We start from the raw sequence: 17805 nt of genomic DNA, 5'->3' as shown, positions 1-17805 counted from the left end.
TTTTCCTCCCAGATTTCCCCTCTATACATTCTCTCCACCTGCCAGCCCCGCCTGTCCTCTCCCCTCCCTCACTATTGACTGGCCAGCTCTTCATTAAACCATCAGGTGTTTTACACAGACACAGGAACACAGCTTCACAGAGTTAAACAAATGCAACATAAACAAAAGTAACACCTTAAAATAATATTCTCCAACACCCCCTCCTCCTGCAGACAGCCCCTTTCTACTCTCCTGTCATGTGTATTTCTAGCCAGATCTGCTGCGCAGACAGCATGGGGATTTATCTTTCTGAGTCGGGCTTATTTCCCTCAGCGTGCTGATCCCTAGTCCCATCCATTTTCCTGCAAATGATGTAACTTTGTTCTTTGTCGATGAGTAGAACTGTGTATCAGAACCACCTTTCCCTCTTCACCTCCCACAGACGGGCTTCTAGGCTGGCCCTGCATCCCAGCTACTAAGAGTGGAGGGCGATAAGCGTGGACAGATGTGGGTGTCTGCTGCTGCAGTCTGTCGGGTATGTACCTGGAGTTGATCTCTGCCTCATAGGACGGCTCCATCTTTAGTTGTCTGAGGACCCTCCACACTGCACTGTGCACAGTGCCACCCTGCACTGGGGATGGGGGGTGGGGCCTTCCCTCGGGCTCATCATCTCCAAGTAGGAGAAAAAGGGCTCCCACAACTGCAGTGAGCTAAAGGCAGGGCCTGTGTTCTGTGTGTGTGTGTGTGTGTGTGTGTGTGTGTGTGTGTGTGTGTGTGTGTCTTACAAGAGCAGGAATGGAGCTGAGCTGGCCCAATGAGGACTAATCCTAGCACTTTCAAGGTAGAGGGAAGAGGATCAGAAGTTCAAGGCTAGCCTCAGCTACATAGGAAATTCCAGGCCAACCTGGGCTATACAAGACCATGTGTCAAAAACAAACAGAGCCAGAATGGATCTCTGAAAGTTCTGCAGACCAGAAGTGTGAAATCAGGACGGCTTTCCCTCTGAAACCTATGGGGGGAATTCTTCCATGCTTCTAGAAGTTTCTGATAGCACCAAGTGTTCCTGCTCTGTGGCTCCATTACTCAAATTCCTGCTTCCCTCTTCCCGTGACCACCCCCTACTCCCCCCCACGCCATTCCCATCTAGGTCTCGCTGTGTACCCCACACTACACATGAACTCCCAATCCTTCTGCCTCCGCCTCCTTTGTGCTGGTTTGCAGACACGTGCACCTTATATCTCTCATAAGGACACTGGTCTTTACAGCCTCCCCCATCCCCCCAAAATCTTGAACCCTTAGTCATATCTGCTGAGACCCTTTTCCAGAATAAAATCACTACACACCATCGTAGGGACACTACCTCCTCCAAATCTTAGGGGACACCACCTCCATCTCACTTAGCACCTCCCCTGAATCTTAGGGGGCACCACCTCACCCACGACCTCCCCTGAATCTTAGGGGGCACCACCTCACCCACGACCTCCCCTGAATCTTAGGGGACACCACCTCACCCATGACCTCCCCTGAATCTTAGGGGACACCACCTCACCCATGACCTCCCCTGAATCTTAGGGGACATCACCTCACCCACGACCTCCCCTGAATCTTAGGGGGCACCACCTCACCCACGACCTCCCCTGAATCTTAGGGGACACCACCTCACCCACAACCTCCCCTGAATCTTAGAGGGTACCACCTCACCCACGACCTCCCCTGAATCTTAGGGAACACTACCTCACCCACGACCTCCCCTGAATCTTAGGGGACATCACCTCACCCACGACCTCCCCTGAATCTTAGGGGACATCACCTCACCCACGACCTCCCCTGAATCTTAGGGGGCACCACCTCACCCACGACCTCCCCTGAATCTTAGGGGGCACCACCTCACCCGTCACATCTCCCCCGCTCCAAGCACTATCATCCGATGGGTGGCTGGGTGGGTCGCCCTTCCCTGGTCTCAGCCTCCAGCACTGATAGAGGAAAACGGATCCACATTCCCCGCATACACTCACAGTGGCTCCCAGGACCGCAGGAAACCGCTCAGACCCCAAGTCCTCTTGGCCCAGTCTGGCCTCTTTCGCTTAGCGCTTTTGCAAAGGACATCCATGTCGTCAGCACGACTCCTTTTTATGGTTGAATTGTGTGAATAGCACCTGTTTTGTCTCCTCACACATTTTTGGGGATGTTTGGGCAGTTTCCCTTTTGGTGAGCCTGTATGTTGAGCATACCCCTGAGTCTATTTTTAACTTTAAAAGAAAAAATCTTTTTTTGGATCAATGCAGGAATCAAATCCTTGGGTTTATGTATGGTATCACTGAGCTAAACTTAAAATTTAATTACAATGTAGTAATATCACAAGTAACAAATTGGAAATAAGAAAATGTTGGCACAGACACAGTGTCCACAGGGACGTCTGGGGTCCCTCCTCGTCAGATGTTCCTTCATGTTAACTGACACAGAGTGTGGAGCAGCCACAAGCAGTGAAATTGTGGCAACCCCTGCCCTGCACAGAGGGCCGTGCTCGGACTGCGCGTGTGGCTATGAAGGAAGTCATTCAGCACAGAACCAGCTTTGACTTCAAAGGACAAACAGAAGCCGAAAAAAGGAAGCTTTTCACTGCGTTGGGTGGGACAAAAGTCCTGAAGCCAAGCCTGGGGGCAGCATTAAGGCAGGATGGCCGGGTTGCCGGAGATTCACTTTCTTGTATTTGTAAAAAACCGATTCAGTGGCATTATATTGACATCATGTTTGACTGCTCCAAGGTTCTAATTAGCCACTGAAGGGTGACTGTGGAAAAAAAAAAGATTTCTTGAAGGTCAGCAATTGTCAAGCAGAGTCCAATCAAGAAGGCGTCTTAACTCCTGAGGACTTCTCAGAATGGGATTTGGGGGTGAGGGGTGTGGGGAAGGCTGAGCTGGAAGCAAGCAGGAGCCTCAGTCCTGAGGGGAGGAACGAGAGAGAGCAGAGAAAGCAACACTCCCAGGAGCAGCGCTGGGCCTAGCATGCACGAGGCCCTGAGCTCAAGCCACAGTACCTCAAAAAGATTTCTCTCGTGGGGAAGTGGTGGCGCACGCCTTTAATCCCAGCACTCGGGAGGCAGAGCCAGGCGGATCTCTGTGAGTTTGAGGCCAGCCTGGTCTTCAGTGCAAGATCCAGGGCAGGCACCAAAACTACACAGAGAAACCCTGTCTCGAAAAACCCAAACCAACCAAACAAACGATTTCTCTCTGACATTGTGCCAGGTGTGGTTGGCAGGCATCTGTCTCAGCTGTCTGGAAGGTTTGGTCTACATAGTGAATTCCAGCACAGCTAGGGCTATATAGTGAAACCCTGTCTAAAAAAAATAAACAAAAATTCAAATTAAAACCACTCAAACTGAAAAACCTGAAATTCTGCACCATTCCTGATGAAGTCTCCTGCTGCATAAACACCCACTGTGCTCTTCATTCCCAGAGCAATGCTTTTTATTTTATTTATTTATTTATTCATTCATTTATTTATTTAGTTTTTCGAGACAAGGTTTCTCTGTGTAGCTTTTGGAGCCTATCCTGGAACTTGCTCTGTAGATCAGGCTGGCCTCGAACTCACAGAGACCCGCCTGCCTCTGCCTCCCGAGTGCTGGGATTAAAGGTGTGCGCCACCACGCCCAATTTCAATGCTTTTTAAATTTTACGTTATATACATAGTGGTTTGGTTTGTTTTGTTTTGCATGAATATGTGTGTGTACCACACGCATGCAGTGCCCCCAAAGGCCAGGAGAGGGCATCAGATCCCCTGAAACTGGGATTGGAGGCGGTTGTGCGCCCCCATGTGGGTGCTGGGAACCAAACCTCCTCTCCAGCCACCCTAAACAGTGACTGATCCTTGCAAAGAGGATCCTGGAGCCTTTTAAAAGGCGTTCAGCTCATTCTAGAAAGTCCTATTACATAGAAAGTCTGCCTGTATACGGGAAGCACTCCTGTGGGCTGCCTGGCATGCAGGAGGCCCAGTCTCACTCCATCACCCAGAGCAGACATTGCTGACTACAAAACTCCTTAGAGACTGTCTTTCTGTTCCCAAAAGGCATTTTCTAGGAATGGAGCAGGAATTGACGGACCTTCCTGCGCAGGAGGAAGCCAGCGCTCCACCTAGTGGCAGCGTTTGCTAATTGCAGGCAGAGAGCCTTCTATCCAGAGTCAGGTTTGTGAGCACAAGCGTGGTTTGGGCCAATAGTTCCAGTGTTCTGAGGGTTGAGGTAGGACAGTGAGTTTCAGGCCAGCCTAGCCTACATGAGTTTTCCTTGCTTTGGCTAGAAATACTGACTGATCAATAGACGTACTTCAGGAAACAGTGGGTAGGAACCTCAGATTCTCCCTCAGTGTTCCCCGACAAAGGCCGGCCTTTATGTGCCAGTTTCTATACACTACGTGCAACCCACTTTGAGCTCCGTGTGGGCTGTATTTCCTGAGCACCTCAGGCCCTGGAGGAGACCTAAGTGCCTTATTTAAATGCTCCTTGTAAACAAGACCATCGGGGCGCAGAGAGAAAAGCACCTTGACACAGGAAGGGGATTGCTGTGGGGGGAAATGGGCACAGTGCAGCTCCTGGAAATGGTCCTGGAGCTAAATCCAGGCTAAGCCTGGCTCAGCTGCTGTCAGCTAGACTGTGGTCCACCACACCCCAGCCTCCCTCTCCAGAGCCAAGTCCTTCCTCCCAGGCTGCACCACGGAATGCAGACCTGGACGGCCCTGCTTCCGGCTCTCCTGCCCCCACAGTTCCATCCTCCTTTGGTTTTGATGCCCAGGCTTCCCCTCTCCCCCATGTCCTTCATCTCTGTCTCTGTCTCTCGCATCTCTATTTCTATGTCCCATGTGGTCTGTCTCCTGGCCCTCCTCCTCTGCCATGGCCTTCGACTCCCTCTCTCTTCCTTCTCCTCCCTCCTTGGAGCCAGGGGAGGATGCGGCTCTGTTCCTCCAGTAGACTCCGGGTAGTGGAGAAGCCCTGGCGAGGCTCTTGGGGACATGCTCTCTCTTCCGGTCACAATCCCCCTCTCCCTGATGAGCCCCGAGCTCTGGGAGCCCTAGGTGTGGCCTGCTGAGGACCAGCACATGGGGTCCTAGGTGGGGGTACCTCTTTAGGAGCTGCTTCTGGGCTTGGAGACATGTACCAGTCTTTTTTGGGGGGGGGATTCAAGACAGGGTTACTCTGTGTAACAGTCCGAGCTGTCCTGGAACTCGCTCTGTAGACCAGGCTGGCCTCGAACTCACAGAGATCTGCCTGCCTCTGCCTCCCAAGTGCTGGGATTAAAGACGTGCGCCACCACCGCCCGGCTGACCAGTCCTTTTCTTTTGGGCCACCAACCAGCTCCCAAGTCATGACACAGAGACTTATTAGTTATGAATGCTCGGCCTAGCAGTTGTGGCTAATCACGTGTTCACCACTTTTGTGTAGCCTTGCACTTCACATCCCGTGCACCGTTCGGCGTGGTTAAGTGAGAGGCTCAAGCATGGAGGTCTCAGAGGCAGTGCTGTGTCTGCCACACAGTTGCCAGCATCTCCTCCCCCAGAGACACCTCCCGAGGCCTGCCTCCATGGCGGGGTGCTCCCTGTCTGTGCCTCTGCAGCTTCCGCATTCGTCTCCTGTGACTGATTCTCCCCTCAACGGTGTGCAGGCTGACCGTCCTGTCCTGTGCCACAGCCCCTCAGCCCTCCACTCGGGTATGTGTGCACACCACTGCCTGCTCACCCCTTCTTCTTTGTGGTGCCGGGGCATGCCAGGCCTCTTGCATGCTAGGCAAGCACTCCACCAAAGGCTGGCTGTTGGAGACAGGGTCTTACGTAGCCCAGTCTGACTTTGAACTCAAAGCAATCCTCCTGTTTCTACTTTCCAAGCTCTGGACTCACAGGCCTGTGCCACCTCACCCACCGGCTTTACTTGTTGAGACAGCGTTTCACTAAGTGAAACTCTTGAACTTGGGGTCTTCCCGCCTCTGCCTCCAAGGCAGCTGGGACTACAGGGGTGAGGCACCGGGCTGGATACACTTTGATCTTTCTCATGGTGATACAGTATTCCACGGGGGTGGGGGGTGGGGGAAGGGAGGAGGGGGGGAGGGGGGTGCAGTTGCCAGCCTCTTGTGACGGGCATTTAGAATGTTCCCAGACCGCTGCTGCCATAGCCAGTTCCTTGTGTCCTTTGCAAATCCAGCTGCGAGAAACTTCTCACTGTAAAATGGCTGGGTCAGGGGTGTACAGCTAATATCGTACTATGAGCTGATAGGCTCGGAAAAGAGGACCCACGAAGGTGACATGTCCCCACATCCTTGCCACCACATCTTATTCAAATAAATAAGTCCCCGGCATCAGTTTTGCAAGGTTCTACCTGACTGTGCTTTCAACTTCTGTTTTGTTGTTGGAGGCAGGATCTGGTTGTGTAGCTTGCTTTCTCCATTGCTTGTATACCTCCCCCCGTTTTGTCTTGTTGTTTTTCTTTTGCATAAATTTGAATTCTTCTTCATTCTGAAATCACCATCTGTTCACAACTTTAGTCTGTGTGTCTATTGCATTATCAATCAAATGTTATTGGTTCATAAGAGCTCTTTACATGTGGAGGAAAAAAACAGCTTTTTTTTTTTTTTGACAGCATCACAGCGTGTATCCCTGATTGCCCTGGAACTCACAGAGATCCACCTGGGATTAAAGGCGTGCACTGCCACCGCCCCGTCCTAGAAGCAGCCTCTGTGGTCTGACTACAGGCTGTACATGAATGTTGTTTCTTTTTATTTTTCTGTGCAGCAGTTTTTTGCAGCCGAGGATATCTTGCATGATTTGTATATTTTCTAGAACTCTTAGAAAGATTGCCAAGGGGGTCTAGAATCTCTGCCTGTTTGTGACCCAGCAGGGGAAACAGACAGACATTCAGGTGGCTGCAGCAGGATGTGTTGTAGCTGGGGAAGACCAGTGGATGCATGGCCTTTTGGGATTGAGACAACTTCAGGGGATGATGTCTGAGCTGAGATGGGAGGAAGGGATGGGTCTTGCAGGCAGGGAGAGGGATGGAAGAGCCCTTCCATCAGCTGGAAAGCTCCCAGTAGGCTGGGCACTGGGAGACGTTTCGTGGCTGCCGTGTGTGGAGACAGAGGGAAGACATATGCAGCTCTCTCCCTGGGGAGAACAAGGCTCGCCTCACATGGGTCCTCTGCCTTTAGGAGGAGCCCAAGGCCCGGAAGGTCAGAGACAAGGTGAGAGACCATGGAGCCCAGGGCTTTGTCCACAGGGTACGGGTAGACTGCAATGGACCAGAGAACAATAGAGAGGGGACCCAGAGCCTCCTGACAGGCTGGATGTAAGGGGAGAGGGAGCCGGCAGCAAACATCTGGACCCCACCCATGCAGCTGTTCATCTGCCTCAGCCCCCCCTGGCCCAAGTCCTGGGCTAGCATCGATGTCTCTCGTGGCTTGATTACCTAAAGGGCCCCTTGAGATGACTCAGACCAGCCACAGGCAGCCAGAGCCACTGCCAGACGGGCAGACTCCCACCCCGGCAGCCTGGGAGGGGTCAAGGGAAGCCAAAGCCTTCATGGTGCTGATAGAAGGGTGAGCACCCTGGCCCTGCCCCCAGGCTCCCACGGGAGCCGACACCAACAACGTGGGGTCCTCTTTTCAAAGCACCCCTCCTCCTGCGTGCCTGTCTCTTTTCCTCCCCTCCCTCACCCCCGGTTCCTCTTCTGCATATTTCTGGCTTGCTCCATCATGGCCTCTGCTTCTTATTTTCCGGGATGTGTATAGGGATTGAGGTGGGGTCTCATGCAGCCCAGACTGGCCTTGAACCCTTGATCCTCTACCTCCATCTCCCAAGTGCCAGTGTTACAGGTGTGTGCCACCCCACCCGGCTGCTGTCTCCTCCTTCTCTGAGTCCCCCGCCGCCCCTCACCCCCACTTTCTGCTACTTGGTTTTACATATTCCTTCAAAGCAGCCTTCATTGATGAAAACCATTCAGTGCTTCCCCCCCCAACCACCCGGGGGGGAAGGTCAGGAGAGGGGCCTCTCAGGGCCTACTCAGTGCCACCTGGGACTAGCATGGCAGCCAGCAATTTCAGGCTCTCTGGTGTGAGCCTCGCCTCTTCCCTCCCTCCACTCTTCCATATCCAGCTAACTTCGGGGAGCCAGGGTCTTCATTTGAGACGCATCCAGCAGGGGCGGTCTTGACCTCACTGGAGCTGGGACGTGCCCACCTTCCCACACTGCAGAACACATTTCTGGGCCCCTGGTCAGCAAATAGCCTCCTGACCAGCCTTGTCACTACTGATTTAGAATTTAAATCGGGTGGAACCTCAGTTAATGTCCCTTCATCCCAACTTTAAATGACACTAAATACACCAGCCACTCAGCTGCAGTATGGATGCCCAAAAGGCTCTTCTCTCCACTCCTACAGCGGATGCTACATGATGAGCATCCTCAGTCCACACTTGCAGAGTGGCACGAAAAGAGAAAGAACCCCGGAGGGCAGCTAGGTAGCCGTGTGGAGGATGCAGGCCAGAGGAAAGACCGAGGGAGAAGGGAAATGGACGTTGTCTATCTCCACCCCTCCGTAGTTAAAAGAGCACATTCCAAGTCCTCCTGTTCCCCCGTCTTCCAGATGGAGAAACTGAGTCCGGAAAAGTTCCCATAGATGACGGAGAACCCTCCAGTGGAGACGAACTGTCCCACCAGGCTTTCTGGTGACTCGTGCTTTGTCTACCACCCTTAAAGCCCAGGCTGCTCCTCTGGAGGGTTCCAGAGAAGGGCAGGAAGCCCCTCAGTTCTAATTTATGATTTCCTGACAGTTTCCTTCCCCTGCCCGCCAGCCCCAGCTGGGTGAGAAGAGCAGGTTCACTTCAGGGCAGCTGCAGCCTGTGGGCTGAGTTCACCCAGCCAGCCAGCCGGAGTGCCTCCTTCGCCCAGCCCCTGGACACAGCCAGTCCTCCCCAGCCAGAGGTGCGAGCTGGCACTTTCCCAGCCTGGAAGGATCTAGAAGGCCCTGCCTTTTATCTGAGTAGCCTTTGATGGCAGATATATGGTGCCTGAACGCCTGGGGCTGTGGGCATGGATCAGATCTGCCAGGGCCCTGTTGCTGGGCACAGGGCTTCAGTGCACCCTGGGCTAGGAGGCTGTCTCATGGGACAAAGTGGGGTCAGGAACAGTCCCGAGCTGAGGTCCAGCTGGAGTTCCCAGGGGAAAGAGGCCATGACCCAGGTTTGTTTGGGACAAAAGCATTTCCTGTTTGGACAAGGCTGGGTGGGTGGTTGTTCCCCACACCCCATGGCCAGCTCTAGGAGGTTCACGTGTGTGTCCCCTGTGATCCAGGTCCCTGCATGTCTTCTCCAGTCCAGATGGGAGTCCAAGTTTGTGCCAAGTCCCCTCACCCCAAAGAAGCCTCCTTCAGGACTTGGCTGGAGGAGGTAATACCATTTGATTGGTAACACAGGGTCCTACCCCCCACTCTCCAGCATCCCTGAGGTGTCCCCACACCTGGGGACAAATTGCCCACTCCTGGTTGGCAGAAGCTTGGGCAGGAGACAGAGCAGGCCAGCTGCTTAGCACAACCTGGCCTGTGGTCAGCTGGGAGTCTGGGGGGACAGCGGGAGCTGCTATCATTGCTAGGAGTTATCAGGCAAGGAGATCCGGGATTGGCAGGCAAGGAGACCGGGCTGCTCTGGGGAGGTTTCAGCCGTAGGGACAGGCCCTAAAACATCAAGCCAGCACCAGCAGCACATACACACACACACACACACACACACACACACACACACACACACACGGAAACCTCCAAAAGCCTCTCCCTGGAGACACATCCTGCCTCTCTACACCTCTGTAGAGAAAACCAGAGAGCCTGCTGTTCGCCCACATCGGTTTCCAAGCTCTAACACCTCAGGGAAACCAAAGTTCTCTCACTTTCCCAGAAGAGGGGAAGAGACTTGTCTTGGGTCGGACGGCTCTCGGTGGGCACAGAACAGCCTGGTTGTGTTATAAATCAATATTCCAGACTCTGCCTTCCCTGGTGTGAAATGTTAATAATAGCTCTTAGGAGTCTCATGCTGGGAAAGGGATCTTCGAGAGCTGCAGTGTTTGGGGGGTCATTTAAGGAATGTGGATGTCCTAACTCACAGGAGTGTCTCAGACATTCTGCTAATAGCTGCTGGGCCTCCTGGCTGCCTTCCGCCGTGTTGAAAGCACTGCAGCATGCTCTCCGCTGTGCCCCTGGGGTGATGGAGTTTGATCCCGGCCACTTGACTGGGACCTCAGACAGACCTGGGCCCTGCAGTGGGCCGAGCATGTAGGGGTGGAATCGAGTTGCTGATCTGCCTGTGGGGACATAGGCAAGATGACAGGTTCAGTTCCCAATACTGTACAAAATAAGACAAGCAAAATCCCCAAGGCCTAGCCAGTGAGGCAGGGGACTGACTGATTTAGTGTCAGAAGACAGCATATACCAAGTGCCAACAACCTCAATGAAGGAGACAGACACCCCTTTGGGGCAAAGTTAGGCCTGTGGTCATGCCCTTGGAGGAGGCTGAGCGGGCATGAGAAGTAGGGACATCATAATCCTGCCCAAAGACCTATAAGGACCAATCAAGAAACTGAGGTTCAGACACAGGGAGACTTGTGTAGTCAGTGTGGCCAGACTGTCAAGAGACAAGGTCTGAACTCAGCTTCTACTCTCTGGCCCCTTGGAGACAGGGATGGGGCTCTGTCATCTACTCGAGACTCCGGTTATGTCTGGGTCCTGACTCTAGCCCAGGAGCTGCTCCAGGAGAGGCAATCCAGCAATCAGACTGTTTTTGATTCCCTCAGAGATGGGCAAGCAACCAGGAGATGGCCCTGGCACAGCTGATCTGGGTCCCACGCAAGACTGAGCAGGACAAGGGTTCTCTGCTCCAGGCTGCTCACTCCCACCCCAGCCCCAGGTGGGGACAGACACTCTTCTGAGAGTTCCCTTGATAACTCTGCGCTCATCAGGTAGCACACACTGCTAACAAAAATACATACTAGAGCTGGGCACAGTATCAAACACCTTTTAATCCCAGCACTCAGGAGGCAGAGGCAGAAACAGACAGATCTCTGTGAGATGAAAGCTAGCCTGGCCTACATAATTAGTTTCAGACCAAGCCAGGGCTATATGGAGAGACCCCATCTCAAAAAAGAGACAAAAACAAAACATACTCTATATATATATACACACACACACATACACATGCATATACAAACAAGACATGCACTCATACAAGCATCCCACACGTACACATACACATGCCCACCACCCAAGCACATACATCGTGCATTCAAATATGGCAAATGTAAGCAAACACTGCCCGTGCACACACAGATGCAGCACATGACATGTATATGGCACCGTTCATGCACAAGGCATCATGCATACACACAAACATCGTATCATATCTGCACAGGATACTGCTCACACCACACACACACACACACACCTGCTACGCCTCACGGAACATGCTTGAGTCCCACCCGGACCCCTCCACTCTCAGCCCGACCTTGCTGTACAGAATGGGAAACTGAGGCCCACACCAGAATGCTGCCTCTGCTTGTGCTTACGAGGCCCCCGACACTGAGCTGCGAGGGTTGGGGCCCTGAGGCTGACTCTGCGGGTCCCCTCTCTGGGCCTCCGTGTCTTCACATGTAAAGCAGCCTGGGCCTGGGCGTCTTCTGCGTCACTTGGACAACTTTGCCGGCCCAGCACAGAGTGATGAAAAGCGCCAGCTCGGACAGGATGTGCGGGGTGAGATGCCCAGGACAATGGCACAGCTCAGAAAGCCTTTGTTGGGTCGACTGGGCGGATCCCGCATGTTTCGGGTTCCTCCGAGATGTCAGAGCAGGGTGCCTCGGGGCGTGACTACTCGGGAGTGGTGGGTTCGGGTCCTGGCAGCGTCCGGGGGCCGCGGCCAGGGCCTTGGTCTCCCGGTCCGTGGAGCAGGTGGGCACCTGGAGGGCGTCCTGGCGGGGGCGCGGGCGGCTTCCGGGTTGGCGGGGGCGGGGGGCGAGGGGCGGGCGAAGCCGAGCGCCCCCGCCCTGCTCCGCCCGGAACCGGCTCTGCGCGACCGCGGCAGCGGCGGGGACGACAGCATGGGCGGCCCGCGGGCCTGGACGCTGCTCTGCCTCGGGCTCCTGCTCCCGGGAGGCGGCGCCGCGTGGAGCGTCCCGGGCGCCCGGTTCTCGGGTCGCAGGTAAGTCTCCTCTAGGTCTGTGCAACCCCGGGACAGGGGCGGGGAACCGGACCCCAGCTCCGTGCAACCCCGGGACTGGGACGGGGAACCGGACCCCAGCTCCGTACAACCCCGGGACTGGGACGGGGACCTGACCCCAGCTCCATGCAACCCCGGGACTGGGACAGAGAACAAGACCCTAGCTCCGTGCAACCCCGGGACTGGGATAGAGAACAAGACCCTAGCTCCGTGCAACCCCGGGACTGGGATAGAGAACAAGACCCTAGCTCCGTGCAATCCCGGGAGTGGAGCGGAGACCTCTCTCCCACATCGGTGGCAGTCCCGGACTGGAGCAGGGGCTCTCATCTCCATACCATAACGGTGGGGGCGTGCTCTGGAGAGCCTGCTCACCTACCCATGTAGGAAAGGACAGACAGCCTCCCCTGCTCCACCCCTGAGATCCCAGAGCCACCAGAAGGTAAACCCATGCCATTGTAACCAACCACCCCCCCACCCAGGACTTCTGTGGGCCTGGCCCAAGGGACCCCGTTCCTGCACATGTAAAATGCCAGGGTCACCCTTTCGCTAGCCCTTGAGGGGTCCCCTCCCCTTTTCCCTGTTGCTGGCTTTTTTTAGTGCCCCATCTATTTATTTCGCTTGGAGGAAGGCCTGGGGTGGAGTCTGCGCAGTGGGTCAGTGTCAGAGGCCCCCCTGGGACCTGGCATTTGGTTAGAACTCCCAACAGCCTGTGACTCTCTGCCGGCCTTTGTGGAGTATTTCCCAGAACAGGGTCCTGTGGGGCCTCTTCTAGACAGTGTCTTTCAGGACTGAAGAATGTAGGAAAACCCGCCCCCATTCAATAGAGGAGCAAACTGAGGCCAGTGATGGCCCATAGGCTATGAGTGGAAGAGCTGGCATTCAGATTTGCCTTCTGGTCTCGATGGCAGAGTCTGAACCCGCCCCGGCCCCTGCTCTGCCTGCAGCCCCTGGCCCTGTCTCTGCGACAGACCATGTGGACTAGCCAGGCCTCTTGGGCCTTTCAGCCCATTCAAAGGCCTCTGAGGACCCCGACCCCCTGCGGACTCAGTTCTTTCATTCTTTTCAGAAATGTCCCTTTCTCAGTGGTCAGAGGCCAGCAGGTCCCCGGGCAGCTAGCGAAGCAGGTGACCTGAGTAGGCCCAGAGGGTAGAAGCCGCTGAGGCATCAGGGGCCGGAAGAGCAGTCAGTTGTCTGGGATGGGGACAGCTGTGTGGCAGGCGTCACAGCACCACCTACCGTGTGCCAACCACAGCTGGTTTGGGTTGGCACTTTTCCTACATCTGTTGCCTCTCGAACCTTCCCAGCTGCCGTCCCAGGCTCCTTCTTCTTGTGGTCTGTTTCACGGAGAAACAAAGGTTCAGAGATTACCTGTCCCAGGCCGTAGAGCCAGCCCCCAGCATCCCAGAGGCTGACGTGAGAAGGATTAGGAATTTGGGCTTCCCAGAGTCAGACGGGGTGATGGATGAGAAAGCTTATGGCCATAGTCCCCACCAGCCAGCCCAAGGCCACACCTTCCCAGCTGTCCTCCACATCCCCGGGGCTTCCTGGGTGGGAACTTTGCCTGTGGGCAGGTGTCTGGCCTTCACTAGGGTCTGCTTCCCGTCTCTTTACAGAATTCAGTCACAGCAGTCTGTGTCACACAACCCTTCGGGCAATGTTCTCACTCCCATTTTGTAGACACAGAGAATCACGGCCACGGGCCTCAGTTTCCTCTTTTGCTTGTCTTGTGTTTGAAGGTCTGTTCTGGGAGTGAAAACCAGTGCACATGGATTCCCGCTGTGAGCAGCTTTCAGTAGGGTAGGGACCAAAAACTCGAGTTAACTGTGGTCCTGGCTGCCAGGACTTCTCCCTCATGGCCCTGTCCCAGCATCTTGGAGACAGCATGGGGATGTCGCGCCCCGTCAGCCCTCCCTCCACTCCCAGCCAGGCGCCCCAGGCACCCCTTGGCAGCTGAGGGACTGAAGGCAGAAAAGAGGCTTTGTGCCTGAGGAGGGGGTGGCCTGGGAAGGCATCCAAGGGGCCACCCCAACCCCAGGAATGTGGCGAGACTCTGAGCCCCCTACAACTAGGGTGCCCAGGGGCTGTGCGGAGCCACCTTGGAACACGTCGATGCCGCCAGTCGGTGTCCCCTAGAAGGACTGCTTCCTGCCTCTGTGCCGTCCCTCCCAGCCTCAGCCCTGTTTCTCTGAACAGCTCCTGCATTCACAAATCCCAGTTCTATGCCCACATGGCTAACCCCAGGCAGGTGCCCTCTCTCAGCGCCCTGGAAGCCCCTGACCCCCTCCTTCTAGGCTGTCATCAGCCATGCCTGTCTGTGATACCTCAGGCCAGGAAGAACTGACCCCAGGTAGGGCTCACTAAGCTAGAGTAGAGCTATTCTGCTCTCCCCATTTGCAGATGGGCACAGCAAGGTCGGAGCCAGTCAGGACCATGTCCAGGGTCACTGACAGCTGTAGGAGACTGCATCACAGTACTGGAGCTGCACCCTGGTGCGGTTCGGGTTCTGGCTCTTCGGCGTCACCCCACCCCCACTGGCCTGTCTCAGTTCTTTCCTCTCCTTTTCATAACGGCCCTTGGCCCCCGGCCCGCTTGGCTGCCTCCTGCAATTAGTTCCTATCGCTGTTCCGGATCACAGCCCTGGGCCCTGTGGAGACAAAGTCCCCTGGGCCCCTCGACACAGGGAGTGGAGGGCGGGTGTGCAGGTCCACTGCAGAGGACCGCCACCGCCGGTGCCAGGCCGAGCTGGTCTGGCCTGTTTTATTCCCTTCTCAGTGGCCTCTGGAGGCTCTGGAGGGGCTGAGTGGGCAGAGGTGGGGGACCAGGAAGGGATGCCTTGTCTCCCCCCAGCCCTGCCTGTGACCCACCTCACGGCTCAGCCTCACCTGACTCCTGGGCACCTTTATCCCTGACCACACCTCGGAAGGAAGTCCTCAGGGATGGCAGGGTATCTGAGTATTGCATCTCTCTCTGAAAACGTTGAGTTTTGACTTCTTTGCCTGGGCTGCTGTGTTCTCGGTCATGAAGTCATTCAACAAACACTTCTGAGCAGCCCTGAGTTGAATTCATCCCAGCACTCATGGAGGAGAGTACAGCTCAGGGCTACTGTGCATGGCTGAGGAGACCTCAGTCCTGCCTGGACCTTGGGGTTAAGACTCAGAGGCTGAGTAGGAGTTGCCAGAATAAGGAAGCAGGGCTCTAACGATAGATCCTGAGCACCCGAAGTGGGAAAAGGGCAGCATGGCCCATGAATGCTCAATAGATGTGGGCAGCCCGAAGGACGGAAGGAATGGAGCTTGCAGGACATTGGGGGGTCATGGTGGACTTTGGGGTCCATGGCAAGCGGTGACCATATCCAATACATGCTTTGCAAAAAGCTTACAGGGACCACTGAGATGGCTCAGCAGGTAAGGCGCTGTTGAGTTCCCAGGACCCACATTAGAAGGAGCAAACTACTCCCACAAGTTGGCCTCTGACTTCCATACACAAACTTGGCATGCACACACACACACACACACACACATGAACACACATACACACATGCATACAATATGAATGTACATGCACACACAAATGTACATGCACATACATGCATACACATACATACTTACATGCACACAAATATATGCAAATGCACATGCAAACATATATACATATACATACATGCATAGGAATGCATACAGTCATACACACACACAATACACACACACACACACACACACACACACACACACACACACACACACACACACACCAAACCTCCTGCTATTTCTGGAAGTGGGCAAGGGCAAGGCTTGGGTTTGTGCTCTGTTCCCTGAGGCCGACCACCAGATAGAGGAGGCAGTCTGCTGCGGACCTTGAACTTCACCTGGTTTGAGTGTCCTTCCTGTGTAAAAACATCTGGCCAGCTACTGGCTCCAGATGTCCCACATGGGATTCAGACCGAGTTTGGCAAATAGCTGGGAACAGCATGAAACGGTTAATTAAGGAAAAAAAAGAAGCTCCTGTCCCCTGCCCCCCAAAAGAATACCTGAGATGATCGCAGGGTTTCTAGGACTGCCCCTAGCCTAGTTCAGAGCTGGGTGTGGGGAATGTTCCTGTGCATATGAAGTGTGGCCGTGTGTGCTTGTGTGCACACACGCCCTAACGCGTGTGAGCCCTGCCGGGCCTGCCTCTGCCAGTGTGTGTGTGTGTGTGTGTGTGTGTGTGTGTACATGTGTGCATGGTGAGACTATCAGGCACTAAGGTCAGAGGACATGACCTTAGTCTGTCTGTCCATAGGGAGGGAGTGTGTGTGTGTGTGTGTGTGTGTGTGTGTGTGTGTGTGTGTGACACATTTGCATGGTGGGCAGTCTTCAGGAACATGTGAAAATGTAAAAAAAAAAATTGTTAAAAAATGTTTAAAAAAACAATGAGGGGACAGAGCCCCAGTGATCACGCCCTGCTCCATCTTGTCCCTGCCGCTCATTCCCTGCGGCCTCCCGGGAGCCCGTAGCATGGCCACCCATCCAGGGCCATTGAGGTCACTCATGAGCTGCAGGCTCCGTACAGACTCCACCTGACCTCCAGTGTGGGCCTTGATCTGCGCATACAAGTCCGTGTGTGTTGTAGGTCTGTGCACGTCCTCACCGGCACATTTCCAAGCATTTGTAGGCACACATGGCCTCGAGAGTGCTTCCACCAGTGTGCACACCAGCATCCCCATGCTGAATGTGTGAGTTTCAGTGTGTGTGTTGGTGTGATGTGTCACACACGTGTGTGGAGATCAGAGGACAACTCTGGGGAGTTGGTTTTCTCTTTCCACCTTTATGTGGGTACGAAGGATTCAACACAGGTCATCGGGGTTTGCCTCTGAGCCATTTGCCATTCTATATTATTTTTTCTGAGGTGGGAGTCTTGTTTTGTCGCCTAGGCTGGGCCAAGCGATCCTCAGCCTCAGCCTCCAGGGTACACACAGTGCAGGTCAGACCACCGTGCCTGGCTAGGGAGCATCATCAATGGAGCCATCCGTGTTTCCCCCCACTCCCTGACGCTCAGACCCCTGTGGTTAACCCCCATTCCCTACTCCCCCTTATCATGTAGAGTTAGACCTCTGGTTTGTGTTGTCACCATCTGTGTGTGTGACAGGTCAGATACCGCCTACTGATCCCGATGCTGAGCACCTGGAATGTCCCTGGCCCCTCCCTGCACCCAGCAGCCCCCTCTGTGAGGTAGTTAGATGGAGTGTCTAAGCACAGATGACCGACCCATCAGGATGCCGAATTGCACACACTGGGCACTTAATATATGCTAGGGGCATGTAAATGGTTCTCTACAAAGCCAGAAAGACATGCCTCCATTCTAGAGAGGAAACTGAGACCCTGGGAAGAGAACACAACATGTCACCAAGCTGGGGCCACAGAGTCAGATTTGAGCCCAAGAATGTGGCCAGCCGGGCCTGGCCTTTGACTCCATTCCGGGGCCTTGGTTCTCATCTCCTCCATGTGTTGGTTGAGACATGGTTGGTGGCTCTGTGAAGGCACCAGCCTGGGAACCTGCTGACCTGGGGCTCAAGGCCATGAAGGGTAGTCTGCAGGGGAAGACAGCCCAGGCTGAGAAAGGCC

At 54.6% G+C, this 17805-nt stretch overlaps 1 protein-coding gene across 12 annotated transcripts in view; it reads left to right on the top strand.

Moving 5' to 3' along the window:
- The first annotated feature begins 11605 nt into the window (after positions 1-11605).
- Positions 11606-17805, top strand: part of Emid1 (EMI domain containing 1) — a 44598-nt gene continuing 38398 nt past the window's right edge. For 2 of the 12 annotated variants that reach the window (XM_052736399.1, XM_052736397.1), the window contains exon 1: positions 12023-12187. In XM_052736399.1, coding sequence (XP_052592359.1) covers positions 12087-12187 — 101 coding nt within the window. In that variant the 5' untranslated portion in view covers positions 12023-12086. Of the gene's footprint in view, positions 11938-12022; positions 12188-17805 lie in introns of those variants that run through there. The other 10 variants (XM_052736394.1, XM_052736400.1, XM_052736402.1 and 7 more) reach the window with 10 other exon arrangements.

Source organism: Peromyscus californicus, unplaced genomic scaffold (genome assembly GCF_007827085.1).
Source record: "Peromyscus californicus insignis strain IS unplaced genomic scaffold, ASM782708v3 Scaffold_13__1_contigs__length_99412109, whole genome shotgun sequence".
Lineage (NCBI taxonomy): Eukaryota > Metazoa > Chordata > Mammalia > Rodentia > Cricetidae > Peromyscus > Peromyscus californicus.
This window is presented reverse-complemented; position numbering and strand designations above follow the sequence as displayed.